At 45.0% G+C, this 24017-nt stretch overlaps 1 protein-coding gene and 1 pseudogene across 3 annotated transcripts in view; one reads left to right on the forward strand and one right to left on the reverse strand.

Moving 5' to 3' along the window:
* NRG2 (neuregulin 2) overlaps positions 1–24017 on the reverse strand; it is a gene marked incomplete at its 5' end in the record, with an annotated part of 227170 nt that overhangs the window by 169657 nt on the left and 33496 nt on the right. Inside the window, one exon of one of the 2 annotated variants that reach the window (XM_079773216.1) lies at positions 6413–7173. In XM_079773216.1, the coding sequence (XP_079629342.1) occupies positions 6413–7109 (697 nt within the window). Of the gene's footprint in view, positions 1–6412; positions 7258–24017 lie in introns of those variants that run through there. The other variant, XM_079773215.1, reaches the window with a different exon arrangement.
* On the forward strand, positions 21527–22131 carry LOC307100124 (PRELI domain-containing protein 1, mitochondrial-like; annotated as a pseudogene). The gene has a single exon. The product of its transcript is annotated as a PRELI domain-containing protein 1, mitochondrial-like (transcript).

Here is a 24017-nt window from a genome sequence, read left to right on the forward strand (position 1 = left end):
CACCTCCAGCCCCACCCCAGGAGGCAAGCAGCACAATCAGGTCCTGACCGGAGGCACAGAGAAGAGCTTACAGGCCCTGTCCCAGGGAAGGTCCCAGGAGAGGCTATTTGGATTTCACTGCATGTATAAAGTGGGAAGGGAATGTTATTGTAGAACAAAGCTTGTATGCCACTCTCTGCTGGCAGCAACTAGCCAGGGAAAGAAGGTGCCTTAAGTTAACCTCATTTCATAATTACCAAAAACATCACTGCTGATTAGCAGCAAATGATCTCAGTCCCTGTGAAGCTATCTTTTTGACCCCAGATTGGCAAAAGCTGCCCAGCCTTTGCCCGGGTACAGCATGTCTTCTTTCATGTCATCCTAATGCCTTTTAATGGCCCTCCAGGTTTGCTTCAGCTCCTACAGCCTTCTGTGGAGCTCACCACGACTCATTTGTGTGCTGATCTTTTTAAAGGACTTGACTTTCATTTCACATAAGACAGTCATTTTTTTTTTCTCAAACTTGTCATAATTTAGTACTCCCACCAGTCAATTCATCTACTTTCCCCAGTTTTCTAAAGAGTTCCTATATCATCTCTTAAAATTCATGAACTGGATATATTTCTATGTGCAAATTCCAATCAATAAAGTGGGAGAGGAGGGTTAAGTCACTAGAAAAGTGAGACAAAAATCCCCATTTCAGACATCCAACCAAATTCAAAATTTGGGGGGAAATTTCTTTTGCCTTTGTATATATAAATTATACTGACAACACTTCAGACCTGGAAAAGAACAACTCAGGAACAAGTTGTTGAAGACTGCACGGGGCGGGGGCGGGGCACTTCATTGATACTGACGTCATCATTCCTTTTCCAAATTAATGTTCAAATTGAACTGCCATGTTTAGATTTGTGTTTTCCCCCATTTATCCAAATGGCAATTCCCTGATCCTCTGACATTTTAAATGCTATGTTCAAATCAGTTACCTTAAACACAGTACTTCAAACTAGTATATGAGGGGCTAAATCCCCCTGGAATCTAGTCAAAATCAGCTGTACAGGAATATAGTCAAAATCAAACTCTTCATCAGCAACTGGGTCTTTGGCTTCTAAATGAAAATCAAAGCAATTAGGCACTGTGGAGTTTTCTCTTCCCATATATGGAATCCTGTGATTTCCCACATGGATGCTACTGTGAGATTAGCAAGAATGTGGAACGGTAGGAACTGCTGTATGGGCACAACTGCAGCCCCAAAGCTCAGTATCAAATCTCTGGCCCTCTCCTTTGAGCATCCCAATTAAGGCTCACTCACAAAATTAATCGTCATGGAAAACTTCTTAATGGAAAAGTATCTAAGAAGTAAGTTGGTATTTTCACTCCTGACCTCAGCTTATATTTGTGAGGTAGGATACTGGTTAAGATCTTGGGTTAAGTTAAAAAAAATATATTGCATGTGAAGAATTTACTATAAGATTATCCTAATGGCAAAATTAACATTCTCCATCTGCTAAAAAAAATATCTGACTACTTTGAAAACATCCTGATTTTAGAGAGATACACATTTCAATAATGCTATTTTACAATTGCCTTGGAGCCTGGTAGCTGAGGACGGAGTGAGAAAAAAGAGTTTTCACCATATAAATTTTGAGCCATATATGTGTGTTATATACTCAAAAACATCAATACAATTTTATAAAGAAGAAAAAAGCTAACTTGATGTATTTGCTGTTAGGAAATAAATTTAAAATGTTCTCAATAACATAAGATGGTAAAGAGGATTGGGACCAAGAAGAAGTTAATCACCCCATTAATTAATATAGCACTCTCTGTAGTTTACCATTTGTTCATTCAAACTGATAGGCATTTTACTGGAGGGTTTTCTTCTCCGGCCAGCAAGACCTTTATTCTCCACAGCTCAAATCCCATTAACGCTAATCAGCACAATGATGAAGCACTTCGGGTTAAGTACTCTAGCTGACAATGACTCCTTTGGAAGGAAAGTTCCCACAGCACAGGTAAAGGCTATCATCAAACTCAGCTTTTCAGCGCTGTACGTAGCGTCACAGATCTGCAAGTTAAGATGGTTTTAGTATTATTAGTATTAGTAGAGGCTTGCTTTTGTAACCTCACTTGACTTCATCCATTCAAAAAGACACTTATGAGAGTCCCACTATAAGCCAGGGGCAGCATCAAATGCTGGGGGTAGGAGAGCAAGGAGAAACAAGAACTCAAAGATAGCCCTGGCCTGATAGCTCAGTTGGTGAGAGCATCGCATAAATAAGTGGAACAACAAATTGATGTTTCTCTTCCTCAAATCAGTGTTGTTGTTTTTTAACTCGCACACACACCAAAGAGCTCAACGATAAGATATGGGGTTGGGGGTATGAGAAGAGATAAACCAAAGAACTTACATACTTATATGCATAGCTCATGGACATGGGCAATAGGGTAGTGAAGACCTGGGGGTGGGGATAGGGGCTGGAGGAGGGGGATAAATGGGGGTGGGGGGAATAGGAGATATCTGTAATACTATCAACAATAAAAAAATATATTTTAAAAGTAAAATAAAATAAAAAATATATGGTTCCTGCCTACAAGAATCACAGTCTGCTGAGGAAAGCAGCCAATGAAAGAAATAATGACATTATGATGGTAATTCTACCCCTAAATCTATAACCAAGACTTGTACTCCTCACCACTAGGACTGATCAGTTTTTTTGTTTTTGTTTTAATTTTTTGTTGTTGTTGATTTCAGAGAGAAAGGGAGAGGGAGAGAGAGATAGAAACATCAACAGTGAGAGAGAACCATTGATCAGTGGCCTCTTGATGCCCCACACTGGAGAATGAGCCCACAATCTGGGCCTGTGCCCTGACTGGGAATCCTGGTTTATAGGTCCACGCTCAACCACTGAGCCACCCCAGCTGGGCAGGACTGGTCAGTTTCTAACCTAGTTTCACTTTCCCACCTTCAACTGTAGCACAGCTGGGTTTCCAGCTGGCTGGGGAAGCAAAGATTCTTTAAATAAACAGCATTTTAAAAATATGCAGTTGCTTTTGAATTTTGTGGACCACCTTTCTCTAATATGTGAATTTAGGTGCCAAATTAATTAAAAATGACCCTAAAGAATATGATATCCCCCAGGAATACACCTTTTCCGTCTTCAACAACGAAGTACACTATACTTTGGAAGAAAACTTCATATCAGAAAGTCCCAAAGGAAGAATGAGCTTTCTTTTTTATGCTATCTACTATATCCTGCCAATAAGAAAACAGATTAAAATCATACACACACACACACACACACACATATATATATATATATGGAAGAACCTAGTTATAGTATGATTATACCAAAATATATGCAACCATTATTAAAAATACAGGACTATTTGCAGAGCAGGATGCTCTTATAGCCCTGTACAGAGTTGCTTTGCTAATCTCTGAGCGTCCTTTCTATTTTTCCTCTCCTTTCCTCCAGAATCCCTCCATGTGTGCAATCTTCTCAGAAATGCAAAGATTTTATTCAACTCTTTATCACCAGAGGTAGTTCTTTTGGGTGAATGACACACATTAGATCTGTAAAAATGCCCCTCAGACGATTACCAGGAGGACTGTACAGACTTCAAGTCATCATTTCACAGTTGCAGTGAAATTAGCCATTGCTGAGGACCTTGTGGAAGGGGTCCAGTATGACCCCTCAGTGGATGCTACCAAGGCATGTGCCAACTGTTAAGCACAGTATTTTCCTCTATACAGTATGCTAGCCCAAAGTCCTAGCCCACCAAAACACAACTTTCTAGATCTCCCTGGGAACCACACCTTTCAGAACCTAGACACACTTAGAGCTGAAACTGGCTAAACAAAGTAACTATTCAACCACAGTTGCTCAACATAACGGCCATGATGACAGTCTCCAAATGCCAGTTTCCCTATTTTGCAATGGGTAAATGTGCTCCAAGGAGAAAATGTTCCCAATGACCCTGAGGCCCAGAGGGCTTTCTTTAGAGATAGAAAACAGAAAATGAATTTGTTAGTTATTTCCTGCTGAGCACAAGGAAGATGTTGTTTCCTTATTTAATATACCATCACCAGTGCATGTTTTCTTTAACCACATAATAGAAAATAAGAAAATGCAGTTTATGCTCTTCTGGCATATTATCACCAGTTTTACAAGTTTCTTCTCACAAAAATGTCCTTTTATTTCTACTCCCCTTATATGACCCTCCGAAACTGTATCTATGTACTGTCATGTATCTATGTACCGATGTGTATCTATGTACTATCAATTCAAAGCGAATATTTTTGAGTATCCTACAGATACCTACCATTCCTGCTCCTTGATCATTTGTGATGGGTGAGGGCCTTTTCTTTAGCAGTGATTGCAGTTCTAAATTTATCTTTTTGAGAACTGGACTGCACATGCTATTTCAATCATGAGATGACCATAACCTAAAAGCAGACTATATTTCTGACCCCCAAACCTTTCATGATCTCTACATTCAACTCTTCAACGCTCACTAAAACCAACAAGGTCTGATGTGTGTGAGGGGGGAAGAGGGGGGGCGGGGGACTGGAAGTAGAGAAGCCAGTTACCCTATGGGGTTATCTGACAATTACCATCAGGTCTCAGGGGATGAGCCTGGCAATGTGCTCTGTGCATATTCAGGAGCAACTCACCGAAATCCAAAACAGAAGCTGTCCTTGGACCAGGTTCAATAAACGTTTTTACTATCTATTTCCCACTGCCCAATCCAGCTCCCCGGCTCCCCGGGGGATCTCAGATCAAATACTTAGCAGAATAAAAACTTAAAAATTCTTAGCTGGTCTCCACTTGTCATCATAAAACATTTCAGGACATAAAACCAACATTAAAGAGCAGTCAACAATATTCCACAAAACAATGTCAGAGACAGAAACTGCTATTATCACCAAATGCTTTTCCTTTTTGAGACACTGCAAGAAGAAGAAAACAAGAAACAGAGAAAGGAAGGACAGTGCAAGATTCTTCTCATTAAAGTAAAGTAGATGTCCTCCCGAGCACTAAACCAAAACGTGTCTTGTGAAGGACCGGGATGGTGGTGATAGTGGGGGAGCCAGGGGTAGGGAAGCTTCCACAAGCAAACGACATTGATCTAGAAAGATGAAGGCAGCAGAACTTCCAACGAGCTGTGCCACATTCTTTGCAACTTACTCCAAGCCTCGTTCCACTACCCGGATTCAGTAAACTGGGTAACCATACCAACTTCTGTGGCAGTCCAGGACATCTATCACGATTCAGTGGTTACACGGCTCAGAGTTACACCACAAGCACCAAATGCAGCCTCAGACGGGACAAAATGAAACCCCAACATGAATAAGCATAAGACAAGCTAACACCAAAGACTTCCGTATGGGGACAATTTGGTTTAAATGTATCTTCCTGAGAAATAAGTACTGGACTCGGGGACAAGAAGGGAAAAATCCTTAAGCTGACATTTCTTTCACGTTTGACATGGGAGACCTCCATCCCCAGCTACACGGATCTACAAATGTCTGTGTTTTGTTTCTTATCACCTGCATTCCTGTGCAGCACCCAACATCCCGAAGATGAGAGATGCAGTCAACACAGCCTGCCAGGGAGATGCCAGAGCTGAACTTACAGCATGGGCAGAAGTTGCTCTGTTTCATCCTTACCACTATTAACAGACCTAGCAGGATCTCGGAGAAACAGCCCGAAGGATGTCTGCTAGCTAGTCCTGGAGGTTAACAGAAGGCTGTGCTACCCGCTGAGCAGGCAACACGACTGAGAAAATCACGATGGAGAAAAAAAAAACAAAAAACGTGAGCCACATGGGCGACAGGAAACAGTAGCAGAAAAAGTCCAACTCTGCCTGCGCCAGAGGTGTGGATAAGCAGACCTGAGAAGCCAGGAGAGAAAGGAGGGGGCGGGGGCCATCATTCCCTAGGAGAACTTCTAAGCGGAGGCCTTCACAGCCTGGGAGTCTGCCCAGCTGCTCCTGCGGACCCTGCCAACCTGGCCAAGGCAGGCCCGTGGGAGCAGAACGGGCAAGGCCTCCGAGGGTCACTCCTGATCCTCTGAGCCTCGGGCCAGCACCGCCGGACTTCTCCATTTTTCCTGCCTCTACTGGGCTATGATGGCAGCTCTCCAGCCCCACATGCCATACATCAGCCGCAGATCCCTGTGGGCACAGGCCAGCGCCTCCCCCCGCCCTTCCCCACCCCTGGCACACACTTTGAGCCTGATCCTCCTTCTCCCTGATCTCAAACCCCTCATCCACCCGTGCCCGCCGCCCTGCCCAGGGGCGGCCCCACCCCCAGCCGTCGGGCTCTGCCCGGCCTGGGCACCTGCAGCACCTCCCCGCCCCACCCCCATTCTCCACCGCCTCGCCCCTCCCCCCTTTCTCCGGCAGAGAGAGAGAGGGGGCGACTCACCGCAGTCAGTGCACAGGATCTTGCCCACCTCTTTCTTGAGGTTTTTGCCGTTGGTGTCGAGGGGGGCAAAAGCCGTCTTAAAGACCAAGGGCTGCTCCGTGGGCTCCAGGAAGAAGATGTAGCGCTGGTTCCTTTCGAGCGGCGCGCAGGAGCCCACGCTGATCACCTGCTCGCGCTGCAGCCCCCCGCTCCGGAGCGGCCACTTGTCCAGCACCTTCACCAGCGCCACTCGCCCCGAGGCGGGCGGCTCACGGGTGCTGTTGGAGCCGGGTCCGCCGGCCGGCGCCAGCCCCTGTACCTTGCCCTCCACCACCACGGGTGCCTTGTACGCCTGGTCCTGCACTGACTTGAGGCTAGGCGAGTAGCAGGCAAGCGACACACCGAAGAGCAGCATGGAGAAGCCGGGGGCCGGGTCGCGCCTCATGCCGCCGGCGGCTGCGGCTCGCGAGCGGGCGGCGGCTCTCCGGGCTGCGGGGCTGCGGGGCTGCGGCTGTTGCGGCGGCCGCGGCTCTGGGGGCGCAGCGGGACGGGAGATGCTGCTGTGGCTGCTGCTGCTGCTCCTGCTGCTGCTGCTCTCGCTGCTGCTGCTGCTGCTGCTCCTCTTGCTGCTGCTGTCGCTGCTGCTGTCGCTGTAGCTGCTGCACGGAGCCTTCTCCAGTGGCGGCGGCGGCAGCGCTGAGCAGCAAACCTGCCGCATCTGGCCAGGCCATTTGGGGGGCTCCGCCGCTCAGCCGCCGCCTTGGGAGGGGAAACAGAGCCTGCTGAAAAACCGGAAACAGCGTAACGTTAGTGCTTCGTAGCCCTCCACCCGCAGCCCGGGGACGTGGCCCAGCTGGGCAAGGGGCAGGCGGCAAGCGGGCCGCGGTGCGCAGCGCGGAGCCGCGCAGCGCTCCCACCCCGCGAGCCGGGACCTGGAGGAGGATGCGGAGGATGGGACACCCGCCCACTTGCTCTCTCGCGCCCCCTCTACCTCCGGACCGAGCGAGGAGCGCGGCTTCTGCAGGGGAAGCTGGGGACTGCACTGCTTTCGTGCCCGGCTCCTGGGCCCGCAGGACGCGGGAAGGATCGCGCTACCCTTTGCTCCTGGGATTTATAGACGTGACAGTGGGGTAGTGCGTGAAGAAGGGGCGGAGTAGAGATAACGGATTCTGGCACCCTCCTATGAACTTGGGGAATGGGACACAGGGCGTGCCCCTGCCCTTGGCCACCGGCTGTAGCAGCCGGGGATACTGCCAGTGCTGGGGTGCTGGTCCAGCCGCCCGCCTCCTGGGTTGTCCCCCTTCCCTGGGAGGGCCCTAAAGCACGGCCCCTCATCGGGCCCATGTGCTCGGCCCTGCCGCCGCCAGGTGAGCGCTGGCGATCTCAGTCCCGTCTTTTGGCAAAGAGTTGGGGCTACATGGGGTCTTGCCTTGTCTTGGCATTGAGAACACCTAACCAGGGTTGGTGGTTGGGAGAGGGTCCAGCCCCCCAAGATCTGGGTTCTCTCCAGCTACCAGGAGGGGGCCAGGCTGCAACCTCATCTTTTTGTTGTTGTTAATCCCCACCCGAGGATATTTTTTTCCATTGATTTTTAGAGAGAGCGTAAGGGTTAGGAGGGGAAGAGAGAGAGAGAGAGAGAGAGAGAGAGAGAGAGAGAGAGAGAAACACTGATGTGAGAGACACATGGATGGGTTGCCTCCCACACTCGGCCCGCAGTCGCGGAGTCTGGGATGGACCTGCACCCCAGATACGTGCCCTTGACCGGGAATTGAACCTGCCATCCCTCAGTGCGCCCGCCGACGCCCTAACCACTTACCACCACCGGCCAGGGCTGCAACTCCATCTTTTAAAAAGCCACGCCCTAAGGAGATGGGGGCTTCCTGGAGCCAACCTGAGAGCTAGAGCTGGCTTATTTCTTTAAAGTGTGGAGATTATAAGAAGCAGAAGAGGTTGCTCCACTGGAGTCAGTATCTGATTTTAAAAAGCAAGTCCACGATCTAGTCTCCTCCTATCAGTAAGGGTCCAGGAAGTTTTCCATACGCAACTTATATGCTTGAAGGATGTGCAGCTCAGGAACTCTGGGAGGTTCTGGAGACTTTATTTCAGGAGACTGGCCGAGGATGTCTGACTTAGGCTAGGACTGTCTTTCTGGAGAGGAAGGGCCTTCCCTCCTGGCTAAGTCCTCACACTCAGCATGCCCAAAGCCAGCAGCATTCTCTCCCACCCCACTCCAAATTTCCTGGAATTATCAATGGCACCTTTCTATACTTGGCAACCCAATCTGTTCCAATAAATCCTTTATTCTTATCTTATTTTTCCTCATCTAATCAATCACCAAATCCTTTGACTCTGCATTTTAAAATATCTCCCATTTATATAGCTTCTCTCCAACTCTGCCATGAATACTATAGGTCCAAGAACTCATCATCTCTCACCTGGACTACTGCAAGGCCTCTTAACCAGTTTTTGCACCTCACCTCATCACCCTCCTCCATCACCTACTGCCACAATGATCACGTTACGACCAGAGTGTAAATGTGATATGCTAATGCCTCTGCTCTCAGGAATGAAGGCCAGGCTCTTCAGCATGCCTCTTCATGGGCTCTCTCAGCCTAACCAGATCCACACTCTGGAAGCCAAACACGTACCCTGACGACCCTGAGCACATTGCACTGTTTCTTGGTGTGCTTCTGCACGTTAATGCCTCACGTCCAGGAAGTCTCACTTCCATCTTGTTCACCTAGAAAACTATCCTCTTTTTTTCCTTTTTTAAATGAAATCTTTAATTTTTAGTTTTTAATTTCAGAGAAGAAGGGAGAGGGAGAGAGACAGAAATATCAATGATGAGAGAGAATCATTGATCAGCTGCCTGGAGAGAGAATCATTGATCACACCCAACTCTGGGATTGAGCCTGCAACCCAGTTATGTGCCCTGGCTGGGAAATGAACCCGTGACCTCCTGGTTCATAGGTTGATGCTCACCAGCCGGGCAATTAAATCTTTATTGTTGAAAGTATTACATATGCCCCCTTCTTCCCCCCATTGACCCCTTCTACCCCCCCCCCCCAGGCCTTCACCACTCTATCGCCTGTGTCCATGTAGAAAACTATTCTTTCCCCAAGGCCCAGCTCAGCATTATATCTCACCCCTCCCTTCTATTCCCATACACATATATGATGAGACTAATTCTTCCTCTTCCATGTTACCATGTGCCTCATACTGTACTTTAAGCAACTGTAGTTTACTTTTAAGCAACTGTACTTCAAGCATACTATACGTTAAGCATCAGACTTATACTGTACTTTAAGCAACTGTTAACCAGGCTGCATTAGACCCATCAGAACAGTCATCTTAACAGTGGGGACTATGTCCTATTAGTCTTTGGATTCCTATCCAAAGGGACATCCAACACAGTTCCTGGCATAGAATAATGAGGAGCAAGTCTTTAGTGAACTGAAAATCATCTCTTTTAAAGGCACAGCCCATCTTGTTGGCCCCTTCATTGTCCCCCTTTTCATTTCATAGACCACAGATCTTGTACATCGCTATAAAGAAGACCATTAACTCCACCTTCTCAGTTTTTTAGTGGAAGAAATAGTCCCAGGGAGAAAAAGGGACTTACTCAAGATCACACACAGCCAAGACTGTACTCAATCTTCTGTTTCTGAGACCAAAATAGTGGGAAGAGCTTGTGCTCTGGGGTCAAGCAGAGATGGGCTTCAATCCAATTTTTTTAACTTATTAACGTTGGGATGAGTTTATTTCACTCTCCAGGCCTGTTTCCTCACCCATATAGTGGAGGTAATAAGAGGATCTACTACATAAAGTTGGTTTTTTTTCTCATTATGTACATATTCAATGAATATCCAATAGAATGGCTCCTCTGTGCCAAGCACAGAACTGGTCACTGGGTAGACTGCAGTGAACCAAATTGACACTGGCTGCTCTCAGAGTTCATACTCTAGTTCGGAAGACAGCAGTAAACAAGTAGATAAATAGGTAACTAAATTACTTAGAGTGATACGTGTTCTGAAGGAAATAAACAGGATGAAATGATAGGGAATAATGGAAAGGGGAGAGGGTAGGTCTACTTGGATAAGGGAAGGCTACTATGAGGAGATAACATTTAAATTGAGAGGAAAAGGATTTGAAGGATGTAAATTATGTGAGATAAGTGTAAAGTGCTTAGAACAATGCCTGGTGCAGAATAAGGACCAAAATTAAGGTTGAATATTATTGGTAATTTACTTATACCAGTGATTTTTAGTCTAAGAGCTGAGAATCTAAGTGGTGTGTAGTTATTGCACACTAGGACTATCTGTATGTTTAAAAATGTAATGCAGCCCTGTCTGGGTAGCTCAGTTGGTTAGAGTGTCAGCCCAATACGCCACAGTTGTGGGTTCAATCCCCTGTCAGGACCCCTACAAGAATTGACCAAAGAATGCATAAATAAGTGGAGACAAAACCTCTCTCTCTCTCTCTCTCTCTCTCTCTCTCTCTCTCTCTCTCCGTCCCTCTCTCTAAAATCAATTTAAAAAATTATTTGTAAAAAAAGTACAATGCAACTTTTCAATAGTAAATACCACTGGGAGGAATAAAAATACATATATATGCTTGCCTTGGCCAAAGTGGTTAAGTGGTTAGAGCATTAGCCCCCCCAAAAGGTCACAGGTTCGATACCCGGGCAAGGGCACATACCTGGGTTGCAGGATCAATACCCAGCCCCAGGCTGGGCATGTGCAGGAGGCAACAGATCAATGTGTCTCACATCGATGTTTCTCCCTCTCTTTCTCTCTCTCTTCCCCCTCCTCCCTTCTACTCTCTCTAAAACAATAGAAAAATATCCTTAGGCCTTAACCGGTTTGGCTCAGAGGATAGAGCATTGGCCTGCAGACTGAAGGGTCCCAGGTTCGATTCCGGTCAAGGGCATGTACCTTGGGATGTGCAGGAGGCAGCTGATCGATGTTTTTCTCTCATCAATGTTTCAAAGTCTCTATCCCTCTCCCTTCCTCTCTGTAAAAAAAAAAAAAAAATCCATAAAAAAAAATCTTACCTAATGATAGAGAAACATGCAAATTGACCGTACCTCTGCTACGCCCACAGCTAATCAGAGTGAGTATGCAAATTAACCCAACACAGATGGCGGTTAATTTGCATACATACCTGGGTCCCGGGAACCTCCTCAGCACCCAGGTCACTCCCAGCCGGCCATCTGCAGCTTTAGGCTTGGGAAGGGGCCGAGCTTGCGATCAAAGGTGCGGGGAGGGGGACGGGGCAGGGGGTGGGAACCCCTTCCCAAGCCTAAAGCCTGGGGTGGAGGCTTTAGGCTTGGGCAGGGGCCGAGCCTGGGATTGGAGGGAAGGGGAAAAAAATCAATGGAAACATATCCTCAGGTGAGGATAAAAAGAAAAATAAAGAAATGTCATATCCTATGAAAGACACATCTTGAAAATGCTTAAAGAAAGTTGTCATTTTTTCATGGTGAAGGACTGGAGTCTGTGTTGATGAAAATACCTTGGCGGCTGCGGTGACTGGCAGTGGCTGCAGCAGCGGGATGATGGGGCTGGCGCCTTCCCCTGATCAGCCTGGTTTCCTCCCACAAAGGGAGGCCAGACTGCAGCTTAGGTCTGCTCCCAACGGGGAGAGGGCCTAAGCCATCAGTAGGACATCCCCTGAGGGCTCCCAGTATGTGAGAGGGGTCAGGCTGGGCTGAGGGACCCCTCCCCAGTGCACGAATTTCGTGCACCGGGCCCCTAGTATATACATAAAAGAACACATGCATATGCACACACACACTTTCCATAAGCAGCAGCGACAGCAGGAACCACAGGGCAAAAGCTCATGCTCTCTCGAACCTCTGACACTGCCTTCCATCCCTAACCATCCCTTTAAAAAAAAAGAAAAATACCCTTGGGGTGGGGATTTTAAAAAAAAACACATATTTTTGCCCTGGCAGATTTTGAGCATCAGCCTGCCCACTGAAGGTTTGATTCCCAATCAAGGTCCCATACCAATCGATGTGTCTCTCTCACATTGATGTCTCTCTCTCTCTCTCTCTCTCTCTCTCTCTCTCTCTCTGTTCCTCCCTCCCACTCTCTCTAAAATAGGCAATGGAAAAAATATCTTCGGGTGATGATTTACCAAAAACAAACAAACAAAACAAAACAAAAATCATTCTCTCTCTTTTTTTTTTCCATTTTAAAGTATAACAAGACACTGTCTAGTATGAAGAAGACTGAATCAAGGTGAAGAAGAGTGTCAAGATATGCTACCATTTTTGTCTTTTTAAAATATATAAATATTTTCAGAGCATAGATTACCTTTGAAAAGACAGCAGTAATTGAAACAATAGTTGGCTCTGGAAAGGGTACTGCGTGACTGAGGAATGGGGTACAAGAAGGATACTTTTCGTGGTACTCCCTTTTGTAACTTGTGAATTTGTATCAAGTTTATATACTACCTAGTCAAAAAAATTTTTTAAGGAAAAAATTTAAAAAAGGGGGTCCTCTAAATTTACTGTTGCTTAATTTTTATCATGTATTTTCTCAATCATAAGCTACTTAAAAGAAAGAGGGGAAAAGCTACTTTTAAAAGTAAAACTATTTTCAAGGGATTCCTTAAAATTTTTCTTACCTTAAAAAAAGATTCTGCCCTAGCAAGTTTGGCTCAGTGGATAGAGTGTTGGCCTGTGAACTGAAGGGTCCCAGGTTTGATTCAGGTCAAGGGCACATGCCCGGGTTGCAGGCTCGATCTCCAATAGGGGGCGTGCAGGAAGCAGCCAATCAATGATTCTCTCTTATCATTGATGCTTCTATCTCTATCTCCCTCTACCTTCCTCTCTGAAATCAATAAAAAGCATATGTTAAAAAAATAAGATTCTAACACTTAAAAGGGCTGGGAATTATTTCACTATAATTTTATCTTCTTTAGCATGCAAAAGTTACTTTTGAAATCCCAAATCTACCACTTTTCCTGCAGCCACAGAAGGTGGGACTTAGGCAGAGACTTCTAAAGGGAAGAAGGGTGCCTGTCCAGTTTTCCTCAAGGTGTGATGGGTATGAGGACAAGCTTCCAGAATTAGCCTCCGTCATTTAGTATAAACGAGCAGGGTATTTGGTTTCCTAGGACAGCCTAATTGTATATTGACTTTTTCCTGAGGAGAAAAGTAAATTAATATGCATGTCTTAGAAAATAAAGCTTGATATTCTAAACCTGCTAACTCTTGATCATAAATTCAATAATTGATAATAAAAATAGTAATAACTACCATATATTAGTGGCCTATTGTGTCTGTATTTCCATTACTCAATGACATTACACTTCACAAATTGAAGAGACTTCTGGAAGTTTAATAACTTGCCCGAATGACAAATTGGGATTCCCATTTAGGCTTGCCCATTGTTGAAATGCTTACTTTGTGCACCAGCAAGTCTCTGAATGAGAGGCATCTCTCAGCCTCTCTTTCATTGTCATCTGAGTGGTCTCTAATCTCTCCAAACTACTTCCACCAACGTCAGACTATTTGAAATTTGCAGCTCTTGAGAGCAAGTGGTATAAACACCATTTTACAAAAAGGTGAAGAAAATTGAGACACTCAGAGAATTTAAATGACTTTCCAAAGAACACAAAACTACTGATTTATCACAAACTCAAGCTCCCACTTTTGAGGTTTATCTCTCTATTATTTATTCATTTTAATTAGTTTAGCCTTTTTAAGGTTTGATTGACAAAATTGTAATTTATTTTTAAATAAGTCTATTTCAGAATGTCTAAGGTTTATGAAGGAAATGCAAGTTAACACATTAGCACAAATAACCTAGGTTCAACTCAGCTTTTTTTTTTTCATTTCACAGATTGCCTTATATGAATATTTTTATGGTGAAAAGTCATGATTTTGCTACTGAGTGCCGCACATTGTGCTGTGACTCATCTTTCTTCTGAGCTAATCAAAGAGTTCGAGGATGCCCTCTGGGACATTGCACAAAATATGGAACACTTCACAAATTTGCCTGTCATCCTCGTGCAGGGGCCATGCTAATTTTCTCTATATTGTTCCAATTTTAGTATATGTGCTGCAGAAGTGAGCATGTTAATTAACACACCCATCACCTCATATATTTACCTTTGTGTGAGTGTGTGTGTGTGTGAACACTTAAGTTCTACTCCCTTAGCAAATTTCAATTATATAATACTAGAGGCCCAGTGCACAAGGATTCATGCACGGGTGGGGTCCCTCAGCCTGGCCTGTGGGGATTGGTCTGAAACAGGCTCTCCAACATCCCCTGAGGGGTCCCGGATTGCAAGAGGACACAGGCCAGGCTGAGATCTCTAGTATGCATGTAAGATCTTTGGTTAATCTCTTCCTGCCCTCCCTCTCCCCCATTCCCTCTGAGATTCATCAGTCTGTTCCATGTTTCCATGCCTGTGCATTGAGCGTCTGCCCCCTGGTGGTCAGTGTGCATCATAACTACCGACCAGCTGAGCCTAAGTGACCCCTGTGGGAAGGGGGTGGGGGGGGGTTGCCCCTCAGCTCGGCCTGTACCCTCTCGCAGCAGTCCAGGAGATGTCCAACTGACGGCTTAGAGCGGGCCTAAGCCGGCAGTTGGACATCCTTAGCGCTGGCCTAGAGGCGGGAGAGGCTCCCACCACTACCGCTGTGAGCCCCACTTCTAGCTGAGTGGTGCTCCCCCGGTGGGAGCGCACTGACTATCAGGGGGCAGTTCCTGCATTGAGCGTCTGCCCCCTGGTGGTCAGTGCGCATCATAGAGACCAGTTGTTCCACCATCAGGCCAAAACTGGCTCTCTGACATCCCCTGAGGGGTCCCGGATTGCCAGAGGGTGCAGGGCAGGCCGAGGGACCCCCACTGAGTGCATGAATTTCGTGCACCAGGGAGGGACGCGGGAGGTTGGCCAGCTGGGGAGGGACTGTGGGAGGGCTCCAGGGAGTGTCCAGCCCATCTTGCTCAGTCCCGATCGGCCAGACCCCAGCAGCAAGCTAACCTACTGGTTGGAGCATCTGCCCCCTGGTGGTCAGTGAATATCATAGTGAGCAGTTGAGCAGCCTTAGCATATCATTAGCATATTATGCTTTGATTGGTTGAACGGATGACCGGACAACTGGACACTTAGCATATTAGGCTTTTATTATATAGGATCATTATCAACTATAGTCACTATGTTATACTTTAGATCTTAAGAGCTTAATCATTTTGTAACTGAAAATTTGTATCCTTTTACCAAATTCTCCCCCTTCTCCCACTCCCAAAATCCTGGTAACCACCAATCTAGTCTCTGTTTCTATGACATTTTTTTTAGGTTCCACATATAATGATACCATGCAGTATTTGTCTTTCTCCACCTGGAGATGTGTGTGTGTGTGTGTGTGTGTGTGTGTGTGTGTGTGTGTGTGTATGTATATATGTATATCTCACATTCATTATTACCCATTCATCTATTGATGGATACTTAAGTTCTTCCCATACCTTGACTATTGTGAATAACATTGTGATGAACATGGGAGTATAGAAATCTCTTCGAGATAATGATTTTGTTTCCTTTGGATCAAGCTCACACTTTTGAACAGAACCACACATAGAAATGGAAGCCAGACCTGTTCACTACCCACTATGGTTCCCCACAAGTTTGTGAAAAAAAGTGGTTCATGGTAGCAGTGGGCTGTGTCACTATGTAATAATCACTGAGAACAAAAACAGAAGTAGACAGAATGGTATAGACATTCTGAATTCAAGATAGAACACCCACATAAAAAGCTTGGCTTCTTCTCCCAGATCCCTCCCACACAAGATGGACTTCCTCCAGCTTCAGCCAATGCAGTGGCCAGAAATGGCCACTGAACCCGGTTACATGCCTGACTACATCCAGGAGAACTGGCTCCTTAGGGAGATGTGTAAGGCCTTTCTGTGGTCAAAGAGTCTCACAAATCAAGCCAAACACTTTGCAGGACAGTCTCATTTTCTGAAGAAAGACATTCCTGCAAACTTATTTTTTTCTCCTTTTGAGGTCTGTTTTCTAAATTTGGCTTCCAGAGTCACTCTCGGGTTCTGTGTGGTTAATTTCTTTTCCTCCGAGGGTTTTTCAAGCAAGGAACTAAGTAGAAAACAGATATTGAGAATCTGAGGATATTAGCACTGGGAAGGACTTTAGCATCCCTGTGGCCTGATGCCCTCCTTTCACAGAGGAAGACACAGAGACCACAGAGATTTTTGATTTGCTCAGGGTCACACAGCACTAGTGCTCTTTTGTCTACATTTTAAAATCCTGGCTCTACCCCTACTGGCACGTGGGCTGGGGCAAGTCACTTCACCTTTGTAAGCTTTAGTTTCCTTCTCCAATACAACTGGGTAATAGTTTTGCCTCTTAGGGGTTTTGTGAGGATTCAGTGAGATAATTCATGCAAAATGCTCCTCAGTACCTGGCACAGAGTAACTGGCTGAGTGTGGGCAGTGGACTCAAACTGCCTACCTCTGGATTCCAGTTCTGCCACTTGCGTAAGTGATATTTGGCCTAATTACTTCACTTTCTGCCTTGGTTTGCTCAACTGAATAAAATGAGTAAAGTGATCATAGTTCCTACTTTATTAAAATTGTTATGAGCCTTAAATAAAATATTATATATAGCCCACTTAGAATAATGCTTGGCACATCTTAGCTATTATTAGTCTGACTAGAATAACCAATTTTCTTAGTTTCAGTAGCCATACTTTACCCCAAATTCAGCAGTTTTAAAACTACCCATTTTCATAGGTTTCGAACACATGCTAAAATTCTTAAGAGTAGAACCTGATGTCCTACTTTAGATTAAAAAAAGGAAAGTCACATCACTGGTCGTCCCTGCTCCCAATTAAGAGAGGGCCTGATTCAATAATTTACGGCCTACAGCTATGTCAGGAGTCCAAGAGCTTCCACTCCCCGATTTGCTGAAAAGGGCAGCAGCCCCTCTGTCTGAGTTGTTCCATCTGGGATAATAATACTTATTTCTTTGTAAAGGGCTTTGAGACCTTTGGATGAAAAGTGCTATGTGAGCACAAATTGTTATCTCTTTTCCAGATATCACTTTTAGATACAAATCCAAAAGCTCCCGAAAATAGACCGCAGCAGAAGTACAATCTGGACATAGACAGATCTGTCCTGAGTATCACAATCAGATCGCACACTCATGCTTCACGCCATCATCAGTTTTCTTTTACATGTCATAGCATATCTGATTTGGACTGAGAAAAAAATAAGATATCCTCAAGCTGGATTTTTTGGTGTCTAACATTTAAAGATTTTTTCCTCCCTCTGTTTTCCTGATTTGTGTATTTGGAATTCTCTCCTGAGGTCAACAGGAACTTTGAGGTTGATTCAACTCTGGGGGCGTGAAGCAGGACGAGAAGAAGAAATTATTCTCTTATTACTAAACCCTCCTCTCTCTCCTCTCTCTTCTCACTTTGTGTATCCAATTCAATCTTGTTTCTATCTCATAATTTCTAGTTTACGTGCGTTCTTTTTCATTTGCTTCCTAGACACTTACAATATCAGCCACGGTAAAAAAATTTTAAGACTTGCCTTTTCCTGCATTTGTTTTTACAATTGATAAATTTATTTATTCATTCTACCAAAAAGAATTTCTTGAAAACCTACTATGCATACTGACACAGATGCTAAAGAAATAATGGTCATGGTTCCTGCTAGAGCTAAAATCTAGGCAAAATTAAGAGTCAGGAGCTATTACTAGATTTGCCTGCCCTGGACCTCCCACTCACCCCCAATGCTTTTCCGTTAATATCATCTCTCCCATTTGCCTCTCAGACTCAGTGTCTCACTGTCCTCTCAGCTCTCCCAATTGTGAGAGCAGAAAACGCGAGAGCTCTGCAAATACTAGGTCCTCAATGCCTTAGTTTCTAAGACATTCCAAAATGAAGTTATTTATTCCAAAAATAGATTTATTCATTCTTTCTTTTAAAGAATCCATTTGATTAATATTTATTTTGCAGTTTATCACCCTAAACTATTTTTAGTGCCTACTCTGGACCAAGCTTTTTATACCAGCTGCTGAGAATGCAAGAGCAAATAAGACACATGAGGCCCCCGTCTTGAACAGCTTACACTCTTAAGGGCAGACAGACACAAAAAAGGAAATGAATACATAAAACATTTCAGTGAGAAGAAGGAAGAAAGCATGTGTACGCTTAGATTGAAAGTGACTAGGACAGAATGACACTGGCCAGGATGGTCTCTGTAAGGAGGCAATATTTGAGCTGAGGTCTGAAGGATGAAGAGGAGTTAGCCACACAAATCTGGGAGCAGAACAGCTGAGGCAGAGAAAAGAATTCCAAGAGAGGGCCTGAGGCAATATCAAACTAGACATCAAAGTATGAAAAAAAAAGGCCAGTGAAGCTGGACATTGTTATAACAAGGGGAAAGATTGGCATGGAATGGGATTAGGGAGATAAGTAAAGATCAGATTTATGCTGAGCCTTGCAAGCTATGGCAAGTTTGGATTGTATTCCAAGTACAATGGGAAGTCACTGGAGGGTTCAAGTAGAAGAATGATTAAGGTCTGGTTTATATTTAAAAGAGATCAGCCTTAGCCGGTGTTGCTCAGTGGTTAGAGCATCCACCCTGGCACTGAAGGTTCAATTCCCTATCAAGGGCACATACCTTAGTTGAAGGTTCCATCCCTAGCCCCTGAAGGGGTGGGTGCAGGAGGCAACCAATCTATCCATGTGTTTCTCTCCCCTCTCCCCAGCCCCCACCCCCCGCCCTTCCTCCCCATCCCCACCCTCTCCTGGTACAAAAGCGGAAGCAAAGAGAGCAGTTAGGAAGTTGTTATAGTAGTCTGGGCAGGAGGTGACAGTGGTTTAGACTGAGGTAGTGTCACTGGAGAGGAAGAAGAATAGGTAGAATTTAAGGTATAATTTGAAGATGGAACTAACCAACCAAGATTGGATCAAGTGGGTAAAGGAAGTAGAGTGATCAAGGATGACTCAGTTTTTTATTTGGGCAACTGGACAGATGATGAACCCATTCACTGAAATGAAAAGCTTAGTAAGTAACATAATGAGGCTAAGGGTTATAGGAAATTTCATTTTTGACATGCTAATACTGAGATACCTGTTAGACATTTAAATGGAAATTTAAGTACCAGCTGGAGATGTAAGTGTAGACTTCAAAGGAGAGGTCAGAGTTAGAGGTCTAAATTTGGGAGTCAACATATAGATGATATTTGAAACTATGAAACTAGATAAGATGATTAAAAGAAAAGTTGATAAGGAAGAGGATCTAGAACAGCACTGTCCAATAGAAATATATGTGAGCCACATATGTAATTTTGAATTTTCTAGTAGCCACATCAAAAAGGTAAAAAGAGGCTTAGCTGGCATGGTTCAGTGGTTGAGCATTGACCTATGAACCAGGAGGTCACAGTTCGATTCTTGGTCAGGGCACATGCCCAGGTAACAGGCTCAATCCCCAGTGTGGGGCATGCAGGAGGCAGCTGATCAATGATTCTCTCTCATCACTAATGTTTCTATCTCTCTCTCCCGCTCCCTTCCTCTCTGAAATCAATTAAAAAAAAATTTTTTTTAAAGATAAAAAGAAACAGATGGAATGAATTTTAATAACACAATATATCCAAATATTATTTCAAAATATAATCATATGAAAATTTTAATGAGATATTTTCTCTTCTTTTTAAAATATATTTTTATTGATTTTGAAAGAGAGAGAAAGGAAGAGGGAAAGAGAGAGAGAAACATTGATTGGCTGCCTCCTACATGACCTCTTCCAGGGATCGAGCCTGCAACCTGGACATGTGCCCTGGCCAGGAATTGAACCAACAACCTTTTGGTGCATAGGACAATGCCCAACCAATTGAGCCACACTAGCCAGGGCTTATATCCTTTTTTTTAAAACTAAGTCTTTGAGATTCAGAGTGTATTTTATGCTTACAGCATATCTCATTTCAGGCTAAGCACATTTCAAGTGCTCAATAGCCATTCATGTACGGTGCAAGTCCAGAACTTAACCTCAGGTCCACCCAACATTTACAGGTTGAATAAAGGCGGAGGGGTCAGGAAAGGAGACTGAGCGAATGGTATCATGGAAGCCAAGAAAAGAAAGCATTTTAAAAAGAGACTTGTGTTCCCAGTAAGGTCTGAGTGACGTAGGAAGGTGCCTACCTGTCTGTCAATCACACCTGGGGGAAAAAGTCAGTGGCCAGAATAGATGTGGCCACTGTAAGCACGGAAACCTGAATATTAAAAAAAAAAGAGAGAGAGAGACTTGTGAAGAGGAAGGAGAAAGAGAGAGAGAGAGAGAGAAAAACATTGATGGGAGAGAGAGAAACATTCTTCCGTTGCCTCCTAGAGAAAAAAAAAGAAAAACTACTTCAAGAATCAGCACTACCAAAATTCTGTATCTTGGTTTTTGAACTATAAGCATACCTGTTTCATACCTGCCTTGCAATCTGGCTGAGATTAAGAGGAGGGCCAGGTGTGGGCCTTGGCTGGACAATGTCTTTAAAATTCCTTTCCTAAGAAGACAGCCCTTGCTATTGCAGATGAGGTGTGATACCATTACTACTCATAACTTCAATGTGCCTGGCTGTCCTCTGTCTTTGTAATCTTGACAATAACAAAACCGTTAATACGAGTTGAGCCCCTTCAGGGTGAGGACCAGCTGCCAGCAGAGAGAGAGAGAGAGAGAGAGAGAGAGAGAGAGAGAGAGAGAGAGAGAGAGAGGTGGGGGGACTGGTCAACTGTGTTCAATTTTAAAAGAGACTGAGGAAGATGAGAAAGCAATTCAGCAACATGTAGGTCACTGATGATCTTGACTAAAGCTGTTTCAGTAGAGGGATAGCTTCCTGGAAGGAGGCCGGAATGGAGCCATTGTAAGGTAAGGAAGTGGCGACAGCCAGTATAAACAACTTCTCCAAAAAGTTTTGCTGTGCTGCGCTGGAAGTGGCGGGCGCCCCAACAACTCCTCATGGTGGCGGCTGCTGTTGGGGTGCAGTGGGGCGGTGACTGAGCTGGTGCCTGGCGGGCGGGCGCCGAGCCCTGGCCTGGCCTCCGCGTGCCCCCCGGGCTCTGCACCCCTGATGCTGCTCGGGTGCTGACCCTGCTTGGCCGGGACAATGGTGAAGTATTTCCTGGGCCACAGCGGGCTCCGAGTTCCTGGGACCAAGTGTTCGCTGTCTTCTGGCAGCGGTACCCGAATCCCTTAGCACACATGTCTTGACAAACGACATAGTGCACTGGGAGGTGACCCCTGACCAGAAGCTCCTGACCAAGACCAACAGGATGGCCTGCGGGACCTGGCGACTATTTCCTGCCAATGTTGCTCACTCAGTGTGCATCCTGGAGGTTTCTATTGTGGACCCACAGAACCAGACCATGACCACCTTCACCTGCAACATCAACCACGCCCGGCTGATGGTGGTGGAGGAACAATGTGAACTCTGATAACAGCCGCTGGACCGAAATCCACCGGGAAGCTTGGGTCTCCAGAGCTGTCCAGGAATTTGGTCTCGCCGGGTTCAAAAGCAACGTGACCAAGTCCATGAAGGGTTTTGAATACATCTTGGCCAAGCTGCAAGGCGAGGCCCCTTCCAAAACCCTTGTTGAGACAGCCAAGGAAGCCAAGGCGAGGGCAAAGGAGACGGCACTGGCAGCTACAGAGAAGGCCAAGGACCTTGCCAGCCAGGCAGCCACCGAGAAGCAGCAGCAGCAGTTTGTGTAGCCAGCCCAGACCCTGGTGCGGCAGCACCCCACCCCACCTGCTGCACCCCCTCTGACCTCCCCCCGGGTCAACTTCCAGCCTGATCTACTCTCTGGGTAGTGGGTTGGAGGTGGTATCTGTTTGGCATCTACTGTGCATCAGACTTATTACCTATATCTGGGCCAGGCCTGCTTCTTCCTGCATTGGACAGCTGAGGAGAGATTTGCCCAGGGTCACGGACAGCATTCAGGCAAAGTGGTCATAAACACTAGACTGTAAGCTCCATGCGGGCAGGGACCTTTGTTTTGTTCTCTGCTGTGTCCCAAGTATCTGGAACAATATCTAGCTCATAATAGACACTCAATAAATATTTGTTGAATTAAAAAAAAGTTTTGCTGTGCTGATGAAAAGACAAAAGAAGTACTAGTTGGAGGTGGACATGGTCAAGGGAGAGTTTTTACCAAAACCAGAGATGCTAGAGCATGCATGTATGCAAATGGGAATGTTCAATGAGAAGGAAGAAAGAATTGTGGGAGAAAGGAGATAAATGAAGAGGGAAGCCCTTCAAACGACAAGAGAGGTCCTGGCTGGTGTGGCTCACTTGGTCACCGAAAGGTTACCTGTTTGAAGGTTTCAGCTTCAATCCCCAGTTGGGTGTGTAAGGGAGGCAACTGATCAATGCTTCTCTCTCACAAAAATGTTTCTCTCTTTCCCTCTCTCTCTAAAATCAATAAAAACATTTTTTTTAAAATAGAGAATGGGCAAAAGGAGTATAGAGAGAGGGGCTGAAAAAATGATTCTTCTATTATAACAGGAAGAAAGACAGAGAATAAATACAATATCAGAATAGAGATACAGATTAATTTATAGCATAACAGGAATTTTCATTTTTACACAAGACTGAAGCCAAATAAGAAATAGATAGATAGATAGATATAGATATTCTACTTTATGTAAATAATTTAAATAATTGTCCAGTAACTATGTGAATTTTAATAAAACTGAAATATTTGCAAACAGTACCAAAAAAGGTACATAGTAGAAATGCAAGCCAGAAAGAAAAAAAAAGGGGGGGGGGAGGATAGTATGCATATGAGAAACTATTCTTTTTCTTTTCTTCCTTTAAAAATGCCAATTTAATGAATATAAGTCTATACTTTTTCAGGGTCTGGAAGGTTGGTGTCCATCCTCCAAGGTATCCCTTACTTTGGATCAAGTTGCCTAGAAAACCAATTTAGTAATCACAAGATTGCTTGTGATCAGAGTCCTAGGGCAAAGGGAATGAATAACCTTGAGGTCGTTTCATTCAAGAGCTAAAATAAGCCCGATGAACTATCTCTGATACACGTAATAGGGACAAGTGTCTGCCACATTCAGAGTCTCTTTCCCCTGAATAGTGTTGGGAACAGAGCAATAAAATATCCCCATCCAATTTTGGGACAATCTACCTGAGGCCTATTTAATTTTATATCTATTTGGAAGTATTGGCCTCTCCCATGCCTTTAAGAAATTTAAAAGACTGCTAGAAGGAAAATATATCAAGGCAGGGGCCTAATGGAAACCATTTCCTGAAAATAATTTACTAAAGGGACTATTTACAAGGATGTGAGCAGAGTTCAAGGAAACAAGTATGTAGAGGCACCCGGGGACTAACAAGCATTTGTCAAAATTTAGGTCCCTAGACAAAGAAGGGCAAGGCGAAGAAAGCGTTACAGATCCCAGTGAGTGTGGGGCTGTCAGGCAGCTATTGCAAGAGCATGGCACCAAAGTGGGGGGCTTGCCCAGGCTGGGAAGGGATGGGGGAGGGGTCAATTGGGGGAAAAGGGGACAAATGTAAAACTTTAGACAATAACACACACACACACACACACACACACACACACACACACACACACCCCAAAGTGGGG

Source organism: Cnephaeus nilssonii (genome assembly GCF_951640355.1).
Source record: "Cnephaeus nilssonii genome assembly, chromosome: 5".
NCBI lineage: Eukaryota > Metazoa > Chordata > Mammalia > Chiroptera > Vespertilionidae > Cnephaeus > Cnephaeus nilssonii.